The following is a 17624-nucleotide window of genomic DNA, read 5'->3' on the forward strand; positions in this document are numbered from 1 at the left end:
GACAACCCTACACTGACCGGGGCAAAATAATACTGTAGAGAGATTATCACTCCACACTGTTGTGATGGAGCAAGATGAAAACCTTCTACGTGAGAACAGGATGAGATGCATTTCATCTGAATAATTATATGCTGCATTAATGCCACAGGCTGACTTGAGTTTACACAGCTTCATATCAGGATGTGCAATTCACCTCAAAACTAGTTTCTCAGTGGCCTCTCAGTGTCTCACAGCCAAAGTAAACTTCAGAATAAAAGACAGGCGCAGCCTTCAAGACAAACAAAACAAGACACACACCTTACTGTACCTTGCAAGTGAAATGTTGTCGCCTCTAATGTTTTAAGTTGGTGAACAAGTTTACATGTGTGAAGTTTTCAGATTGAAATACGGAGCATATATCCTTTGATACCAGAAAAATAGTTTTCCATCTCAGTGTCTTGGCTGCATCCTTATAATATACATAAAATTCTTTTTACATTGAAATGCTTTTTTTTAATTTCATTTTGCACCATGTACAGCATATTAGTACAGCTTGAGAAATGTCAAAATAGAAAATCTTTTCTGACACAGATCCAAATTGTTGAGCTGTGCTGCTCAGCTTTCAATCATTTTGATGATGCTGCAGTTTAAATCTAAAAGGGTTTCTTTAAATCGGGGTGCCCTCTGCTGGTTGTGCAAAGGGCACAAAGAGACACCATCTCAAGTTGTATCACAGCTAACACGTACCACATATGTGCCTGCATGCAGAATAAGGTCAAGCTCCATGACAGACTCAGGCTGTTGAGCTACTGCAGAGTGGCAGTTCACATCATACTGTGTAAGTTTCTATGTGATGATGTTACCAACATGGGAGTGAAAAATAAGTCATTGTTAATAACGTGAATCTCTTATCCCTCTGTAATGATAATGTATCATCTGTTCATGAAGGCTTTCTTTTAAAATCTGATTTAAAACATAGTATTGGCTGTTTGCTTTTTGTCTGCCCTCTTTTAACAGTGGGTTAATCAACATGTTCGCTGATACCACTTCATCCATATGAAGACGAACTGGGAGACAGAAATCTTTCCACATACTGTATGTTTCTTTCCCCCAGTTACCATCTTGTGCTTGTGTCCAGGACCAGAAGTGGACATTATGCAATAGATCTCTGCTGAATTTAAAAAATTCATGTTCTCACCTTTTTGAATGATTTATAATGGTCTAAAGAGGTGGGTGATTCAGAGATTCCTATAGTGAATAAAATTAAATGGCTCCTTTTAAAAGATCTTATTGAAAGATGCATACTGCGTATTATTCCTGACTTTATCATCTCACATTTCAATAGTATTTCTAACTGTAATGTTTTTTTTCCCCTCAATGCACAAATCTGCACTTCATCTTTCATCTGATTTGACTATCTCCCTTTGACGGCTGCTCCACGGCAACAGAGGACCTGCAGCTATTTTCTGTCTTAACAGCGTTGATGACACATGTTGCCCTCTTTATTTCATACTTCCTCCCAGGCTCAAAGAATCATTTTGTACCAATTCAATTAGTACACTTTACATTAAATACTAAGTGACTAGTAACTCCACAGCATAGTTCTCCGACAGCTGCTGTAAGGAGATATCACACAATAGCACAAAGCATGATGGGTGATGAGACCCCTCACAATCAGGCACTTGTTATAGCACTTGGTTGACACAATACCAGACAATAATTGTCAGTGTGACATTCCTTAGACACTTACTTAAAGTAAATGATTAAATAAATAAGTATTTTAACAAACTGATACATAAGACATCTTGGTCATAGTAAAACAATGATGATTTGAAGTAAACTGATGACTTTCCTTTGTTTAATTAAGACATAATTCTACTGGGTTATTAAAACCTTTGAGAGTGTAAGACTAACAAACAAATCACCAGAATAAATGTTGGCAACGTATGTTTCTGAAAACCAGGAATGTGTAATGTCTGAATGTTATCATGTTAAGGACACAATGAAACTTGGTGTTTCTTGACATATGAGCAACACTGTGGTTAATATGTAGTTATGTTTAGGCACAAAAACCACTTGGTTATGGTTTGGCAAAAGACCATGGTTTAACTTAAAATAACTGCTTTAGGTGCCACAATCACAGATGGCAATGCCACTGATGTCTTGCTAAAAAACACCAGGTCTATTGACAAAATAGCTGCCATGAATTCTGTCCATGTCTTGCTAAAAAAAGGACAAAAATAACCGCTTATGTTGACTGTAGCTTTGGAACAGTGGCCTGCAGCTTTGTAGCCATCTCTCTGACGTCTCACGCCATCCACATCCACCAATGACAAAGTCAGCTTGTATACATGTATGCTGAAATACGTCACTTTAGAAACATATCCCTGGTTTGCAAAAACGTACAATGCCAACATTTTCTTCTTGGCTGAAACTAAGTCACCATATTTGGTCATAATCTTCCAGAAGACGGGTGCTTTAAATGATGTGGAATCCACAGGAAGCCACTGTATTCCCACAGTCCTGCTCAACAATCACAACAAGGGTCCCATGGTTCAACCCAGAGACCACGAACCAAAATAACCTTGGTTTATCTCAGGGTGAAACAGGAGCACTGGGTGGCCCAGAGAGCAAGACGAAGTGCATTTTGACACACAGACATATAAAAAGGTGGCCTCAAAATGAATGCATGACATCCTGAAATGCTGACTTTTAAAAAGAAGACCATTCTGAAGTTTCTTTAAAGAAAATTATTCCTGAATTCGATATTCCGATATAATACTTCTGCTCAGGGTCACTCGTTTTGGTGACCAAGGTAGGTAAATGAAAGTTGAACCTCCTGTTTTGCCAGCGAGTAAATAGCATCACTAAAAATAGATTTCAGAAACAGCTAACTGCATGGGTCTACGTGAGAGGCAAACACTGATAGGCTTGGCTTAAATATTACAGCACAGAGACCCAAAAACCATGACAGTGTTAGCAGAAATATTAAATACTGAAAAAACTGACAGACCTGCTTGGAAAACCACAGTGTTCTTCTGACATCCTGACAGCACCTGAATGTTTCGGAGTAAACCCTTGGCTGTCAGACGCACGTGGAAGTTCGACAGGGAGAGCCTCGGAGACCATAACATCTCTCAAAAACAAAACAAGACGGCCAATGTATTTAGCCAAAAATTATTTTAAAAAAGTTTCCAAATGCAGAAGCTCAATACTGGCTATGAACCACATGCCATGTTGTGCCTCAGTATATCATGCCTCAGGTGACAGCAGAACCAACAAGGAGAAAACAAATAAATTAATAAAAAACAAAAGTAAGATTTACGCCACTGAGACAGCGCTGAAAAAAGTAAAGGCACCCAGTTCAGCATGGCAGGTCTCCCAACTCAAATCTGATTCCCAGCTGTGAAGGCTGGAAGATACAGAGAAGGTTACAGGCTGGCCAGTGGTTTGTGGCACAGCCTGATAGATGTGATGGTGGCAGGAAAAAAAAAAAAAAGTTAAAATCTCTTAATCCTCTTGGTAAAGCCAGGCTCCAGTTATTCACCAACACTTGAATCTCTCACAGCAAAGCAAAGCAGCATCTCCAAGCTTAGTGATGGCGGTGCTATAGCAGAGCCAGGATGCTAGAGGAGAGCAGAGGGGGGTAGGGTGGGGAGAGAAAGGAGAGGGTGGAGCAAACAGCGTAACTGCAGCCAATGGAAATTTAATCCAGCCCCCACTCTTCCTCTCATTTTCTCTCTGTCCCTGTGTCACCAGCAGTGGGATGGCGAGAGATGACTGACCTGTTGTGGCATGGTTTTGTCTGATGAGCTGAGCTGGAAACTGCTTGGCTGGCACAGCTCTCTGTGAAAATGTGTCCTCAGCTATGACTGTGACATGTATTTAATCCAGGACTCAAAACAATGTGCTGACTAATTGAGTGTTATAAAAATCAGCAAGTTCTCCATCCAGTTCGTGTAAAAGACAGAAAGACACATGGTAAGCTCCAAAACATGCTAAGGCCAATAAAACAGAGCACACATTACAGCTTTAGTGTGATTAATGTTTACAGATGTGGCCACTGATAAACACCAAGGGTACGAGAACTTTAATGTTCTGGTCAAAATTATCGCAAACCATCCTTGATCTACCAAACCACAATTCCTTACAGCACTGAGCAGCAGTTCATCATTAGTTTCAGCTGAAAGCAGGAGTACTCTCTGAAGACAAGTCACAAGGGCATAATGTCCACTGGGAATAATTTCATGCCCCTGGCTTTTAAAGTTTCAGGTTGATGTTCATACTAGAACCTCTTAACATTGCCCTCTTACTCTTCAGCCACCAGAAAAGAAAAAAAAAAAACCCAATACATTCAAACCAATTTTTTTTTCTGGGAAAAAAAAAAAAAAAAAAAAAGCCCTGTCTTTTCATTTATAGCTCATTCTCTTCTAAATACATACTAGCCTTGAACACCAGTCAAAGAAAAGGCAGCACAGGGTAGTGCTCTTTGTAGCTGACACAAATACATCATTACCATAATGTATCAGGTCTCTATTAAGAAAACTACACAGGGCAAGCACATTAACAGTACAGAGGTTTAAACTGCATTTCTATTTTCTTTTTATCTTATACTTAACCATAACACAAAGCACAATAACCAATATCCTCTGAAACAAAGCCCACACACTTGACAAGTCATCTAAGCATTAATTTAAAACACAGATAATAAATCAAATAGATGCAATTTAACTCTTACCAGGTCCACTTGAAGGTACACGAACAATTCTTGGAGAAGCAGTCTTTTTCAGAGAACTGGCTGTAGAATTTGAAGAGCCTTTGCTGGTGGAAGCAGCAGGTTTGCATGCTGTGGCCAAAGCTGTCACAAGCAAAAGATCCAGGTGAGATGAGCGTCTGGAGTTAATCTGACCCATATTGTAGACCAAACTAGCAACTGACCACAACCACAGACAGCTTTTATGCTAGACCTAATTGATGAGGTTTGATGAAACATACAGTTTAACTGAAAAACAAAGATGCAAGTAATTTGATTTAATCAACATCAAAGGGCCCTTACCAAATGTGATTACCATACAATTTAAACATTAGAAAGAAACAATAGCTTTTTGTAGGTTAGTGTTTTGGGGGAGTTTAATCACTTTCAACCCCAGTCAGATTTAAAAGGGCTCTTTACTTATCAGTGTGAAGATTTGATAAAAGTCAGTGTGGTCTCACTCATATTTACTCTTAAAAAGTGAGTTCAGAAAGGGAGACTTAAATTTCATTAAAACAAAAAATCATTTAAAAAAATGAGAGACACATTCTCGTACAGGAAAAAGAGTCTGTTTGTGTGTGTAGAGATGTGATCTCACATGGTCCAGTGTTTTTCCCAGGGGTTGTGATGAGTCTAGCTTTCAGCACAACCGTTTTGAAAGATGATGGTTTATGTGCCGCTCCTCCAGAAACTGTTTAACAAGTAGAAAAGTGTTGGTTCAGTTTTGAAGACTGCATGTGTTTAAGTAAATGCACTAAAGCATGAGCATTTCAGTACTTCTTTCTATAAAGATTTTAGTGAAGTACTGCTGTAATCATCTCAGACATGACATGTCAATCTACTTGGAGAATGTAAACAGAGCATTTATGGTATAACAAGATCAATCTCAAGTGCAACAAGGTTAGTAACATTTCTTTGACAATTTAATAATGTGATCAAATATAATGATTAAGGTAAGGAAGGATCCCCTGTCTTTTACCTGAATGACTGTTATTTACAAAAGACAATGTTAATCTGGCCATTATGACAAAAAAAATTACCATAGTAAGATGCAGCAAATAAAGAAATCTATAAACAACTGAATGAATATCTAGCATAAACCGCCAAAATGGTAATATCCAACTCTTAAAAATTCAACACTTCACCACGGCTACTGCAATTATGATTTAACTTCCAGTCTCACTTACTTCTCCAAAGCTTTTTATCGTTTCCATTAAACGCAGCTAACAAAGGGATGATACAAAAACGATAGGAGCCAACAAGCAGGCATGTCAAGAGGGTGACATCACAGTTGGATGCTGCACTACCCTGTGCCATTACAGAGGAGCTGTTGAAAACATGAGCTGGAAATTCAGTCCAAGTGCAACTTCGAAGTCCTGTGTAACCAGCCATTGGTTTCTGATTTAAAATGTGAGAAAAATGAAGAAAAATAGCACAACTGTTCCTTTTTCTGCACCTCAGACGACATCAGTTGTAGTGTATGTCTGCTCACTTTCCTCCAGGCAACGCTGTGTGTGTGAACTAGAGTGGAATAGAACCCATTGCCATGACAACCACATAAGGGGTGGGGGTCCCCAGATTGGAAAACAGGTCCTCTTAGCCAATCATAGCCATGCATGCTGTTGAAGATGCTGGGAGGAGAAGAGTCCACTGTCTGACAGTGTTCCTCTTTATTCAATACACCAGTAAGAAATATAAAAAAAATACCATTATAACACATTAGAACCATCTGAAATTCAGCAGCAACACAATGATTTGCTGGCACTGGATTCGGAGTTCAGCTCATTCATATAGATTTTTGATAGCTTTGAAAGATGTTCTTTTTTCTTACAGAGCATGAAATAAAGAAATCTGAAAAATGCCACAATGTTTTTTTTAAAGATGCCAAGCTCCTGTATCTTGGCAGATGTGGAGGTATTAAATCAGAGACAGATTTGCCCCAGGGAGATTTACATCAGCCCTGAAGTGGGTCACTGTTCAGAACAGAGGCCCCTCCCCTTCATGTCCAGATGTGTCCTAAAAGCACAATAAACACCATGACCTGACCCTGGAAAACACCTGCATAAAACTGACTTTCTACCTTCATGTAACAGCCTGTGGGCACTGAACATCCTATTTCTAAAAACTGTAAATTCTTGTTAGGCTTACCTTGTGTACTCCTTGCATCTTCACTCTGCTCAGTGTGAACACTGGCCCCAGTAAGGCTCCTAGATGGCCCTGGGGCCTTGCGTGGTAGTCTAGAAGAAGGAGTAGGGGGAGGGCCCATAAGAGAGCGGCGAACGGGAGTATGAGGAGGTCGGGATCCATTCAGTTGAGGCTTAATACTTGCTGTTGAGTCAGTTCCAAGGGATGGCTCTCCTGTTGCCTGAACTCTCTGACTGCCTGGGTTGCAATGGAGCAAAAATAAACATCAGAGGTCAGAACCAATATCCCCTTTATTAAATGGACAAATACTTAGCTCACCAGTGTAGCGGTCATGAGTACAAACACCGGCTGTAAAAATGTCCACTGAGCTGAAGACAGGCTAAATGCGGGCTAATAAAAGGAGCCAATCTTTCCCTAATAAGTGACAGTAGTATAATGAGTGACCGCAATTTTCATCGGATGAATGCTGCTAATCCTCTGGCACCTGGTCACCACCTTTACCTCACCTGTGTGCTGTGCCCTAGAACATCCCAAACATAAGAAAATACAAGCCAAGGGCAGGGCCTCTAAAGATAAATACACTTCCAAACACTTACAGTGAGCCATAAATAATGATTGAGAGGGGTTAGTTTTGATTGAGTCCAATCCAATCCAACATAGTATATCTTTAAAAGCTTAGAAAACAATGTAACCATTAACTTATAAAAAAGAAATAATTAAATGATCCCCAACAGCTTACTTATTTCTTCTTACATTTAACATAACAAATGTACAAAACTTACCTGCATGTATCTTACATACTACAGCAAGCATGTCAAAAATTATCAAATACAAACAAACAACAATTAGAAAAAATGGTTGAAGTGTAAGCAAAATACTGCATTCCAATAAAGTGTCCCTGTAGCCGGAGCATATGAAGGTTACTGCTATTTTACTGTGCTCAGGGCACTTGTTTCAAACATTGTTTTCTTACTTAAACACTATTGGTGAGCTCAAAACCTCCCTTTCCTTCCCCTGCTTTTTCCACTTGCACAGATGGCTTCCCATCAGAGGAAGAGTCCCCCTCCTTCCCCAGGACTCCTTTTACTATCAAGAGCAAAAGGGCAGAGGGAGTTGGCTGTTTATCCCCAAGAACTGGACAAGAGACCGGAGGTGACATCTGTATCCAGCACTGTTCCTGTGGAACAAGGCTGAGCTCATCAGGAGGAACGATAGTAGGGCTATCAGAGGAACTGCTTGATGTCACCCTCTAATGGGGAGACTCTTTTACTACAACCTCAATAATTTCAGTTTACGATGACATGTTGAAGTGAAGCAGCGCTACACAAATTAAACTTAAGTAGTGTCATTATTTTTATGTCATTTTCAATTATCTGAAATGATGGCAGCAAGCTAGTGAATAAGTCAGAAATGTTTTCTAATCATCTGAAGAGTATAAAGCACTATCTTGTATCATTACCATGTTGCTTTAAAGGATCCTGCTGCAACTACAGTACATAACTGCCACACAAAACCATGTACCTCTGGTGCTGTCAACTTCAAGCCAACTTCACTACTGTGCTTGTTTCACCTACACAAATGGTTACACAGACCTATTACACAACTCTCTGTGTTTACACAACAGAGAAACTAGTTAGGAAATCATTAGCTTTCAGCTTAAAGGCAGGTCATGAGACTTATGAGGATACTGATTTTGACCTACTGTCAATGTTTATTTACTGACATTTATCGGTCAACTTTCCCTTTGTGACACAAACAAAACAATTTTAAAGGGCAAGTTCACTGTGTTTTACTTTTTGGAGGTTTTTATGTCCTTCTGTATCTTTCCAGTAGAGTTCTTTATGTATTCAAATCCGAACATTCAAGATTTGGTTGTAACAATAATGTTCAAAATGCTATTTTCCCAAGGCCTTCTAAAACATTTTCCCACATGACCTGACATAGATTTCTGCATCATGATTTTACTACATATAACCCCCCTTACCCACCTAATGTATCTCTTCATGACAGAGCCAAGCCTCCTTTGAAAATCATCTGTTACTGATATTCCTTTAAAAAATCCAAACTAAACCTTTCAGTTATCATCAGCGTTCGTCGCTTTAATCTACGTCATCAAGTGGGTGTTTCCATGTGAAAAACCTGGAATGCAGACGCACCCACCCTTTAAACTTTTCTAAAGACCCCTGCAATGTTATCACAGGCTGAGCTTCACTGTATGACAAAAATCACAAAGCATGCACAGTATCTAACATTACCCAACTAATATGCCTTACCTGGACTGTTCCTCTGCTTGGACTGTTGTGTCCCTACAGCTTTGGGGGTCCTGTTTTCATCCCTTCCCAGTGTCCCCTGCCTCTGCCTGGCAGACAGAGTGGCTGGTCTGGGACTGGCAGCTGGAGGTTGTGAAGATGGTGGTTCTCTTGTTTGTCTAGGAGATGGCCGTCCTCGAAATCTGCTCTTTCTCTCATCACATGAGGCTCCAGCTGATGAAGATTTGCTGGACTCTGCCTGCAAAAAGAGCAATTTCTCAGTCCCTCTGAATGTTAACAGCACTTGAATAGTAATAATTGTTGCTGAATTTTTAATTGTTCACATTATATTTCCATACTCACCACCAGGCTGATCCTCTTAACCTCCCTTGAGGAGTTCCCAGTAGGTCTGCTTGTGGCCTCTGTCCGTATGGCCTGTTTATTCTGAGAGGAGCAACTCAGATTGCCTGGTTTGCTCTGGCCCAGGTGGGTGTCATCTTTGGGAATGGTAAAGCTATTTACGATCCTTAGAGATGTTCTCTTCTCCCTGGGTGGCATAGATGACAATGATGAACTCTCTGATGAGCAGCGAGGTCGAGTCTTGAAAAGAGGTTTGTCCTGACCCAAAGCTGAGCCTGATCTGACCTCAATTTTGTTTATCATGCCCTTTTTTGGTGTTGGTTTGGGATCCGTTCGGCCACTTCTATCGGGGGATTTTTCTAAGGATGAGAGGCAAAAGGTCTGGTTGCCAGGATGCTGTGCTGCAGCGCCTGCTACTTGGCATGAGGCTGCCTGTTCTGTTTCAGAGCTGGCATTACTGCATTGGACTGCTGGAGCCTGTTTGTTTGCAGCTGGGTGGATGTAAGGCTGGGACACTGTACTCTTGCCCTGTCCCTCCACAGCAGTATGCCCAGATGACTGTACATCTGTTGAACCTGAATTAGCACCTCCTGTATTGACTCTTCTCTGAGCATCACTGACCATTTTAGTGGCTGTAGAGACAACGGAGGTGCTACTCCTTAACTTGGCAGGACTAACCCTGACAGTTGCTCCTCTGTGTGCTTCAGTGAGTTCATTGTTCACTTTAACTTGAGATGATTTTTGCAGGGATGTCGAGCCTGGCACTGACGTTTGACGTACACTTCTTGTCATGACTTTACATTTTACACTGCTGAAGTCTGACTTGGGGAACTTCTTAATTCCCATTTTCTTGACTTTGCTGGCTGAAGGCGGCAGTCCTGCAACCAAATGGTTAGGAGTCACAGAGATTTGCTGCTGTTTAACAAGGCGGAGTCCGGGGCTGGCTGCCTGGCTTTCAGCGCAGGGAGACTCTGAGAAGGAGGGGAGGCTGGGTATCATGTTTTGTAGTGGCGTGGAAGTATGAATATCCTTATCAGTGTCTTGCATAGCTGACAAAGTGGACACAGAGGTCCTGCCTTGTTCTGGTGTAAATGCTTCAGGGAAATGGGGCATCGGCTCCGCTTCAGCACCAGCAAACGGAGCCTCTTTTGCACAATCTGCAGGAGATGTTTCACAGACAAAGGTCATCAAAAGAACTCCTTCATTCTCACTTGGCAGAGCTACAAGAGAGTTGGATGTTGCCATATCATTTTCCTCAGTGAGGGGCTCTGCCTGAGTGAAAGTCATGCCAAGACATGGATGGCCTGTGTTCTCCTCAATGACTCTCTCTGTGGATTTCTCAAGGACATCTGGCAGAGTGGTTAACAGCAGGTTAGATTCAGCAGGCAACGCTGCATGGCCTGCAGTTAGAGATATTGATGAATCCTCCAGGGAAGAGATAAGCAACAAAGACTCATCCTGCAGACAAAAACTGTTGCTCCTTATAACCATTTCCCCAGAGCTCAGGGAGCAGCAGTCATTCTCAGTGGATCCTCTACGGGAGGTTCTGTCTGATCTCAGTTGGCTCTCCCTCCCAGCAGATTCTGGAGACATCACTGCGCTGTTACTTCCATCCTCTGTGTCCTCACTGAAAGTCTGGTACTTCTCTGATTCTGTCTCATGGTTGCTCAGACTCAAGGTTTCGTTCCAGAAATCCACACTGCCATTAACAGGTTTAGCAATAAAAGTTTGGTTCATGTATGCATTTACACCACAAAATCCATTGCCCTGAGGTGAGGTAGTGTTGTAGCGGTTATCCACAGAGGAGCTGTTGCTGAGGCAGACCCCAAACATGGTGATGTCCACGGAGCTGCTGGCTTCTCTGTCACTCAGGTTTGAAATACTACTGCTGGAGTCAGGTGAGGGCGACAGTGACGAGTTGCTGTAATGACTCTCAGGGGAGACGACCTCTCTGTGGGGCAGGGGAATTGTACTCTCAACTTGGTCACTGGACATGTTAAATGTTGTATTAGACATTTTGATGTTCAGACAGGATTTTGCCTTCTGCTGCTCTAAATAACCTCACATTCAGTTAGCAGCACTGTAATCCATTGGTTCTGTTGATCAGGCATTAATATCTGTAAAGAGGAGGAAAAGGTCACATTTTTATTATTGTGTTACTACATAAGATATATTGACATCTCTGTAATTTCAATGTTAACAGGAGTGCCCAAATAGAGCGATAGGGTATGCCCAGATATTCTGCTGAAGATTTTAGTGCAAGACTAGGCCTGCCCTAGTAAACCTTTGCAACAATTGGCCATTGTAACAGTAACTGGATACACAAATTATTTATGACTTGGCTCAATGGAAAATGCAAAAGTCATCAGGATCATGCTTGGAGAATACTGTTGTGCAAATCTGTCTAAATTATCTCCCAATTGTGCCGTGTGGCACAATATGTAATTTCTATTAAGATTGTTGAATATCAGATTACTTCAGTATCTGTACTGTTTCTAAAGATGTTTTCCCAGACACACCTGCTGTCTCTCCTGAATTAATAAAAGCTTAATTGTGAGGGTGGACCAGCAGTAACACGCCATGTTTCTACTCTGAAATGAGACGTCATGTGGCTGGCATGAGAAGTTAACGGCAGTCTTAACTACTTTGTTGTGTACTGTTGTGTTTTTTTAAGCTGACCAGACTGCTTAGCTTGCCAGGCAGCTACTACTACAACAAAAGCACCATTGTAGCATGTACCACCGGAGAGTAAGATATCAAGTCACCAACAGCCTAAAAATGTTCCAGTATGCAGGCCCCAGTCATCCTGCTGCGTATAAGAAGATGTAACACTTGAAGTAAACTTAAAATTATTTATTATTCTGCGTAACATGTTTCTATAGCAAAAAGTTGATCCCGTCCACCTTTCCCAGTAGCAGTCATCCTAAAATAGTAAATGAATCACAAACATATATCTCAATTGTTGGGAGAAAAACTGTGCATAGTCCGCACTGCGCTTCTGTAAAGTTTAATAAGACAGCGAGTACACTGGTTGAGGAAGAAGAGGCAGAATCAGTGAGGCTATTTGACTTTCCTGGAAAACAAAATAAAATGCAGAAAACATATAACTTAGTTAAAAAAATAGCTCAGGGGTCTTCCTGGTTGCCAGAGCTCTCTAATTCGAAAACACAAAACAATACATGTCTAAAGAAGAAGAGAGGGTCCAGTTCATAATATGCAACATATTAAACTCCTGTTTTCATTCTTGAGTGGCAGCCTGCTTGCCTTTGGCTCATCTGTGTACTACTGCTAAGACAGAAGTTTCTTTGTAGCAATATCAAAACATAATCCGGCAGTTGTGTGGTCTGGGTGTCAAAACAAGCCAATTCTTTCCCTAAGAAATGAGAGGCAAACAGGGCTCTACTTAAAAGTGAGTGACATACGAAAAGAGTGAGAGACACCTCTAGTCACTTAAGACCTGACAATACTAGAGCAAGCTGCAGGTCTGAGGTGCACAAAACTGTAATTACATTGGCTGTTTTTTTAAATCATAGCAAAAACATTTGCCACCTTCACAAACTAATTTTTAGAAGCACATGGACTCAATCAGAAAATTCAGCACGTGTCCACTCAAATAAATGAGCAAATTTTTTTTGCTTCGAAATGAGACACTTTCTGTGTCTTAAATCGGATACTTCTGTGCTTATACTTGCTCTTTTGAGTGCATGAATGTGTTTAATCTGAGAAGTATGGCAAAATGCAGTGCAATATGAGACTGTATTCATAAGTAGGGGTGTAACAATACACATATCTGTACTAACCTTTTGGAATGAGGCTTTCAGTACGGTCTGCATTAGGAACCGGACAATTTGTTGAACTAATCCTATGACATTTAGAAAATAAAATATACAGATTGAATTGTGTAAAATATCATGTTTTCAGTGCCACTGCGCTCAACAAGGCAATCCACATGATGGAACAGGTAACTTGCTGCCCAAATTATGATGTTAGTTTTTATACATTTCTTTTTTAAAAGGACACTCCAGAAACAGAACTGTTTGTTTGTATTTTTTCTTAAATCTACTATACCACGCTTAATATTTTTACGGAGAAATTTTTGTTTTATATGCTGCTAAGAAGACGCCCCAGAAGATGGGTCACTCATGTATAGCTCCATCATTGTTCCAAGTCAAAAAATGTCACTCTGTTTGTTTTTATTAATTAAACATTTTAAAAATCGAGGAAATTTCAAATTTTCCGATGTATCGAAAACATACCGAACTGTGACAGCAGTGTGTGTCATCGAACCGTGAATTCTGTGAACGACAACACCGCTCCTCATAACGGTCAAAAAGCTGAGTGTGGAATAATGGACACTTGTCACTCTAAATGGTCACCATGTCTCCTACGTAGTGGAAAGGGCGGGGCCACAAAAACATTTCAAACTTGTTAAATGTCAGCCAACTACTGCAGTGAACACAGAGGCACTGTGCAAAAACACATGTATTTTTCACTACCAGTGTACTGTTATTGGATAGAAGCCACGACTTTGTTTAGTTAACTAATTCATTAATTCTGTAGTAATTTACTGAGAACAATAACACAATGATAATGTTAGTTTGCTAGCTAGCTAACAGTGGCACATTTCATCATCAGGCATTGACATTACAAATGTTGTGCCATAAGCTATATGTTGGAGTTACTGTTCGGACTATAAGCTATGGCCTATAGGCGTAGTAGCATTTGGTGTTTATGCATGTTAAACTGCTGTCTTCACTGTGTAGAACATTTAAGTATTAGATCTGCAGTCAGATGCTTGACAAGTTGTAAACATTCACAAAATGCAGCAGCTATTATTAACTAAGTAGATCAGCTGATGGTAGAGCCAGCCAGTAGAAGCCACAAACATTCATAGATATATAGAAACAAGCTGTGAAAGCATGTTCATTTTTAATACAATAAATACATAAATACAGAGTGAGCAAACAAGCAGAAAGCCTATAGCAAGAATATATTTTGGCTGGAATTCGCCAAGCATAAGAAAAGGTGCCAGATTTGCGACCGTCATTTTCATCAAGTACGCAATGTCTGTGTTTTTAATTGAGATAACACTACCCTGTCAAAATCTGTGTACCATGTAAATAAGTACATAGTGTAAACACTGTGTTTTATGTAAGTGTACTGACCAAAGTAACTGATTTGAAAAACAGCAACTGTAATAGAGAAATCAAAAAGACATTGTCAACTATAATTTTGGCCCCTAACTTCAAACATGCACACCTCCAAATATTAAACAGTTCAATCAGTAAAGACAACGCAATCCATGAATTACTGTACTCAGCTGGAATTTCTGAATCTTACTAACCCTCTTACTCTATTCTTTAAATTGATCTTTGGTTTAAACATTTGGGAGACAAACTAGATGTTAATATTAGATCTGTCCTACTTTTGGCACTACTGCTGATAAGATCTATCAAGGAAGCTCTGCTTTCATCAACATGACCAACAGTCCAAATCTTGATGAATAATTTGTTTGTTTAACAGGCAGAAAGGCAACACACCTTACTGGGCATTATTACAATCTGTACAATCAAATAAAATATGCAGCCTTGGCAAGCTGCTGTGCACATTGAACCTTGGCAAGAACTGCACCTTCATGCCACTGCAGTATCTTCCCACTCAATAAAACAATGCAGAACAGTGATTCTTTTCTGGTTAAAGACATGACTGGGCATTACATTGTTATGCAAAGTACAACTGCAACTGAAACAAACCAAGACATGAGAATGTTTGGGGAAACATAAAACCACAAAAACAAACTGCAAGACACTGAGCCAACAAATAGAAAGAAAGACTGCAGAAAAGCAATAATTATTAAAAACGGGACAAAACTTACCTTTGTCTTAAAAAAAAGGATCAGCTATAGTATGAAGTACCTCAGTACCCTCACTCTTGTTCTATCCATTCAGCTGACAAGGACATGTCTCCACACTCAGATGTGTTGCCTGCTGTATTACGTCAGATCACTTAGTTTTTGCAGGTTCACCCGGCTCATTTTACTCTCTCAGAGACAATCCCATTACTGCTTTCCTTCCAATGCGCTAAATCCAGCCAACTGGGCAGGCAGTGGTGTGCGAGTGTGCTTCAACCAGACCACTCCTCCCTCCTCGTGTTCAGAGTCAACCGTGCATCAGTAACATCACAGCCTGAATGAGGGTGCCCCCTGTGCAGGCAGTAGTGTTTTTTTTCCCTCCCCTCCCTGAGGTAACGTGACTAAGTCCAGCAGGCGTACTGCAGCAGTGGATCAGCACTCTCTCCAAACAGTCACTGTGTCAGACACCATCAGTGACTTGGCTGCACACTGCTCTCCAGTGCAGGCATGTCAAGGTCCAGCTAAGGACTGTGCTGAGTGTGGAGCTCCACTCCCAAGTTTACAGAGGGAGCAAGTAAGTAAGGAAGAAAGCAACATGTTACCTTATCCATACCGAGCCCAGCGCTGGGGGAGTGGCCATGGCCTGCCAGGCTGTGTTGGCATTCACTGTTGCTAAGCAGCCAAAGTCCCTCTTTTATGAGGGAATGGATCAGGCTGCTTTTTAGCAAGGGAGAAGTGAAAAGGGGAGTAGAGTGACAGGAGGCCTGGATTCCTAGGAAAATGTTGTGTTACGGCAGTTTCAAATGGTAGTTACCAACCATAATTTGCCCAGGAACTTACTCCAACGCATTACAATGTTGGTCATAGCTGATAAGATCTCCATAGTTCTGCACTGATAATGTCACTGTCTGAAGACACCGCCTCATGTTGTACACAAACAACTCGACACTTGATCCTGACACTACAGCAGTGGTGTGACACCAGTCTAAGACCCCTAAGACCTATGCTATTTCTGCTTAATCTATACAAGGCCCCTGACCCTGGGAACAACAGTCTAATCTTAACTAGAGACAAGATGTAAATCATGGTATAGAGCACACTTATTATTCACTCACAGTTCTGAGAATTAGTCTTCAGGGTTTCTAAGGCTTAAATCATGATAGATTGAAGACTTTTACTGCCACTCTGAATTTAATTTAAGACCAATTTTACAATAAACAAAAAACAAAAACAAGAACAGACATCAATTATTACTGTGGTGACAATTTTGCCCAAATGTTTTTGTAACATAAAACATTATGTTTTTGGCCTTGTTAAAAGTTAGATATCTATTTCAAGAGTTGAAAAAATGTAGTACTTTCTAGGCATGACAATGACAAGGGTAAAACAGAACTGATAAATACCAGGCATTTGTTGGCTGGTTTTCATGGCAATTTTGTGTTTCCAACTCTGCATGTAGGATTCCACTGCTCTGATTACCATCATGCCAAGTTTGAAAAACATTTTGCTTAAATTACACCAGGCCTTTTATGCACTGTCTAATACCGGTTTCAGACATGCTGTGATCAGACAGCCAGTTTTTGTTGAATTTGTTTCCCTATGTTACCCAGGGCACAGTACAATGACAGCTAGCTGGCACACAGTGGATCTTCTGCTCTGAGCATCTCCGCCAGGAACAAAATATGAGTGCTGTTGGTTTCACTATCCTGATCCATGTGATGTTAATGACATCATATTTTAAAAAATCAAATCAAATCCATGTGACCAATTATTTTGAGATTTAACAATGCAATGTTAGATAACACCTGATTAATTAAAGCCTCCTTCATATATTTTAGCATTTTTAAGATTTTTGAGGGCTTGATTTAAGACATTTTAATACCAATTAATGACTTATTTTTAGATTAATTAGCTTAATGCCTTTCGAGACTTTTTAATCCACAGAAACCCTGGTCTTATGTCCTTTAAAATCTGTTGGTTAGTGGGTCTTGTTATGTAATCTAAACATTTTCACACTGATCTTCAAGTATCTTTGTTATAAGAATGAGGTGATGTCTATTTTCAGCAGAATTGAGACTCTCCAGTCCAAGATTCAGACCTGAAACCTCAGTGATATATGCTGCCAATTAAACAGTATACACTTATACAAAATATTCAAAACCACGAGGATAACCAGCTAAGATCCCTCTGATACCCAACACTCACAGTAAACTGCCAACTACTGTATGGTCTACTGGACCCAATTCATTCTGCTTTGTCAAACAATAAAATGTGGTTATTTTGTGAT

General features: G+C 40.4%; 1 protein-coding gene across 3 annotated transcripts in view; it reads right to left on the reverse strand.

The window, feature by feature from the left end:
* Positions 1–15636, reverse strand: part of mtus1a (microtubule associated tumor suppressor 1a) — a 30834-nt gene extending 15198 nt beyond the window's left edge. Inside the window, exons 1-6 of one of the 3 annotated variants that reach the window (XM_050042733.1) lie at positions 15362–15636; positions 9490–11603; positions 9151–9385; positions 6881–7114; positions 5331–5423; positions 4718–4837 (exon numbers count right to left, since the gene is read on the reverse strand). In XM_050042733.1, coding sequence (XP_049898690.1) covers positions 4718–4837; positions 5331–5423; positions 6881–7114; positions 9151–9385; positions 9490–11502 — 2695 coding nt within the window. In that variant the 5' untranslated portion in view covers positions 11503–11603; positions 15362–15636. Of the gene's footprint in view, positions 1–2992; positions 3560–4717; positions 4838–5330; positions 5424–6880; positions 7115–9150; positions 9386–9489; positions 11604–15361 lie in introns of those variants that run through there. The other 2 variants (XM_050042732.1, XM_050042734.1) reach the window with 2 other exon arrangements.
* Between the last annotated feature and the right edge of the window lie 1988 nt (positions 15637–17624).

Source organism: Epinephelus moara, chromosome 4, assembly GCF_006386435.1.
Source record: "Epinephelus moara isolate mb chromosome 4, YSFRI_EMoa_1.0, whole genome shotgun sequence".
Taxonomy (NCBI): domain Eukaryota; kingdom Metazoa; phylum Chordata; class Actinopteri; order Perciformes; family Serranidae; genus Epinephelus; species Epinephelus moara.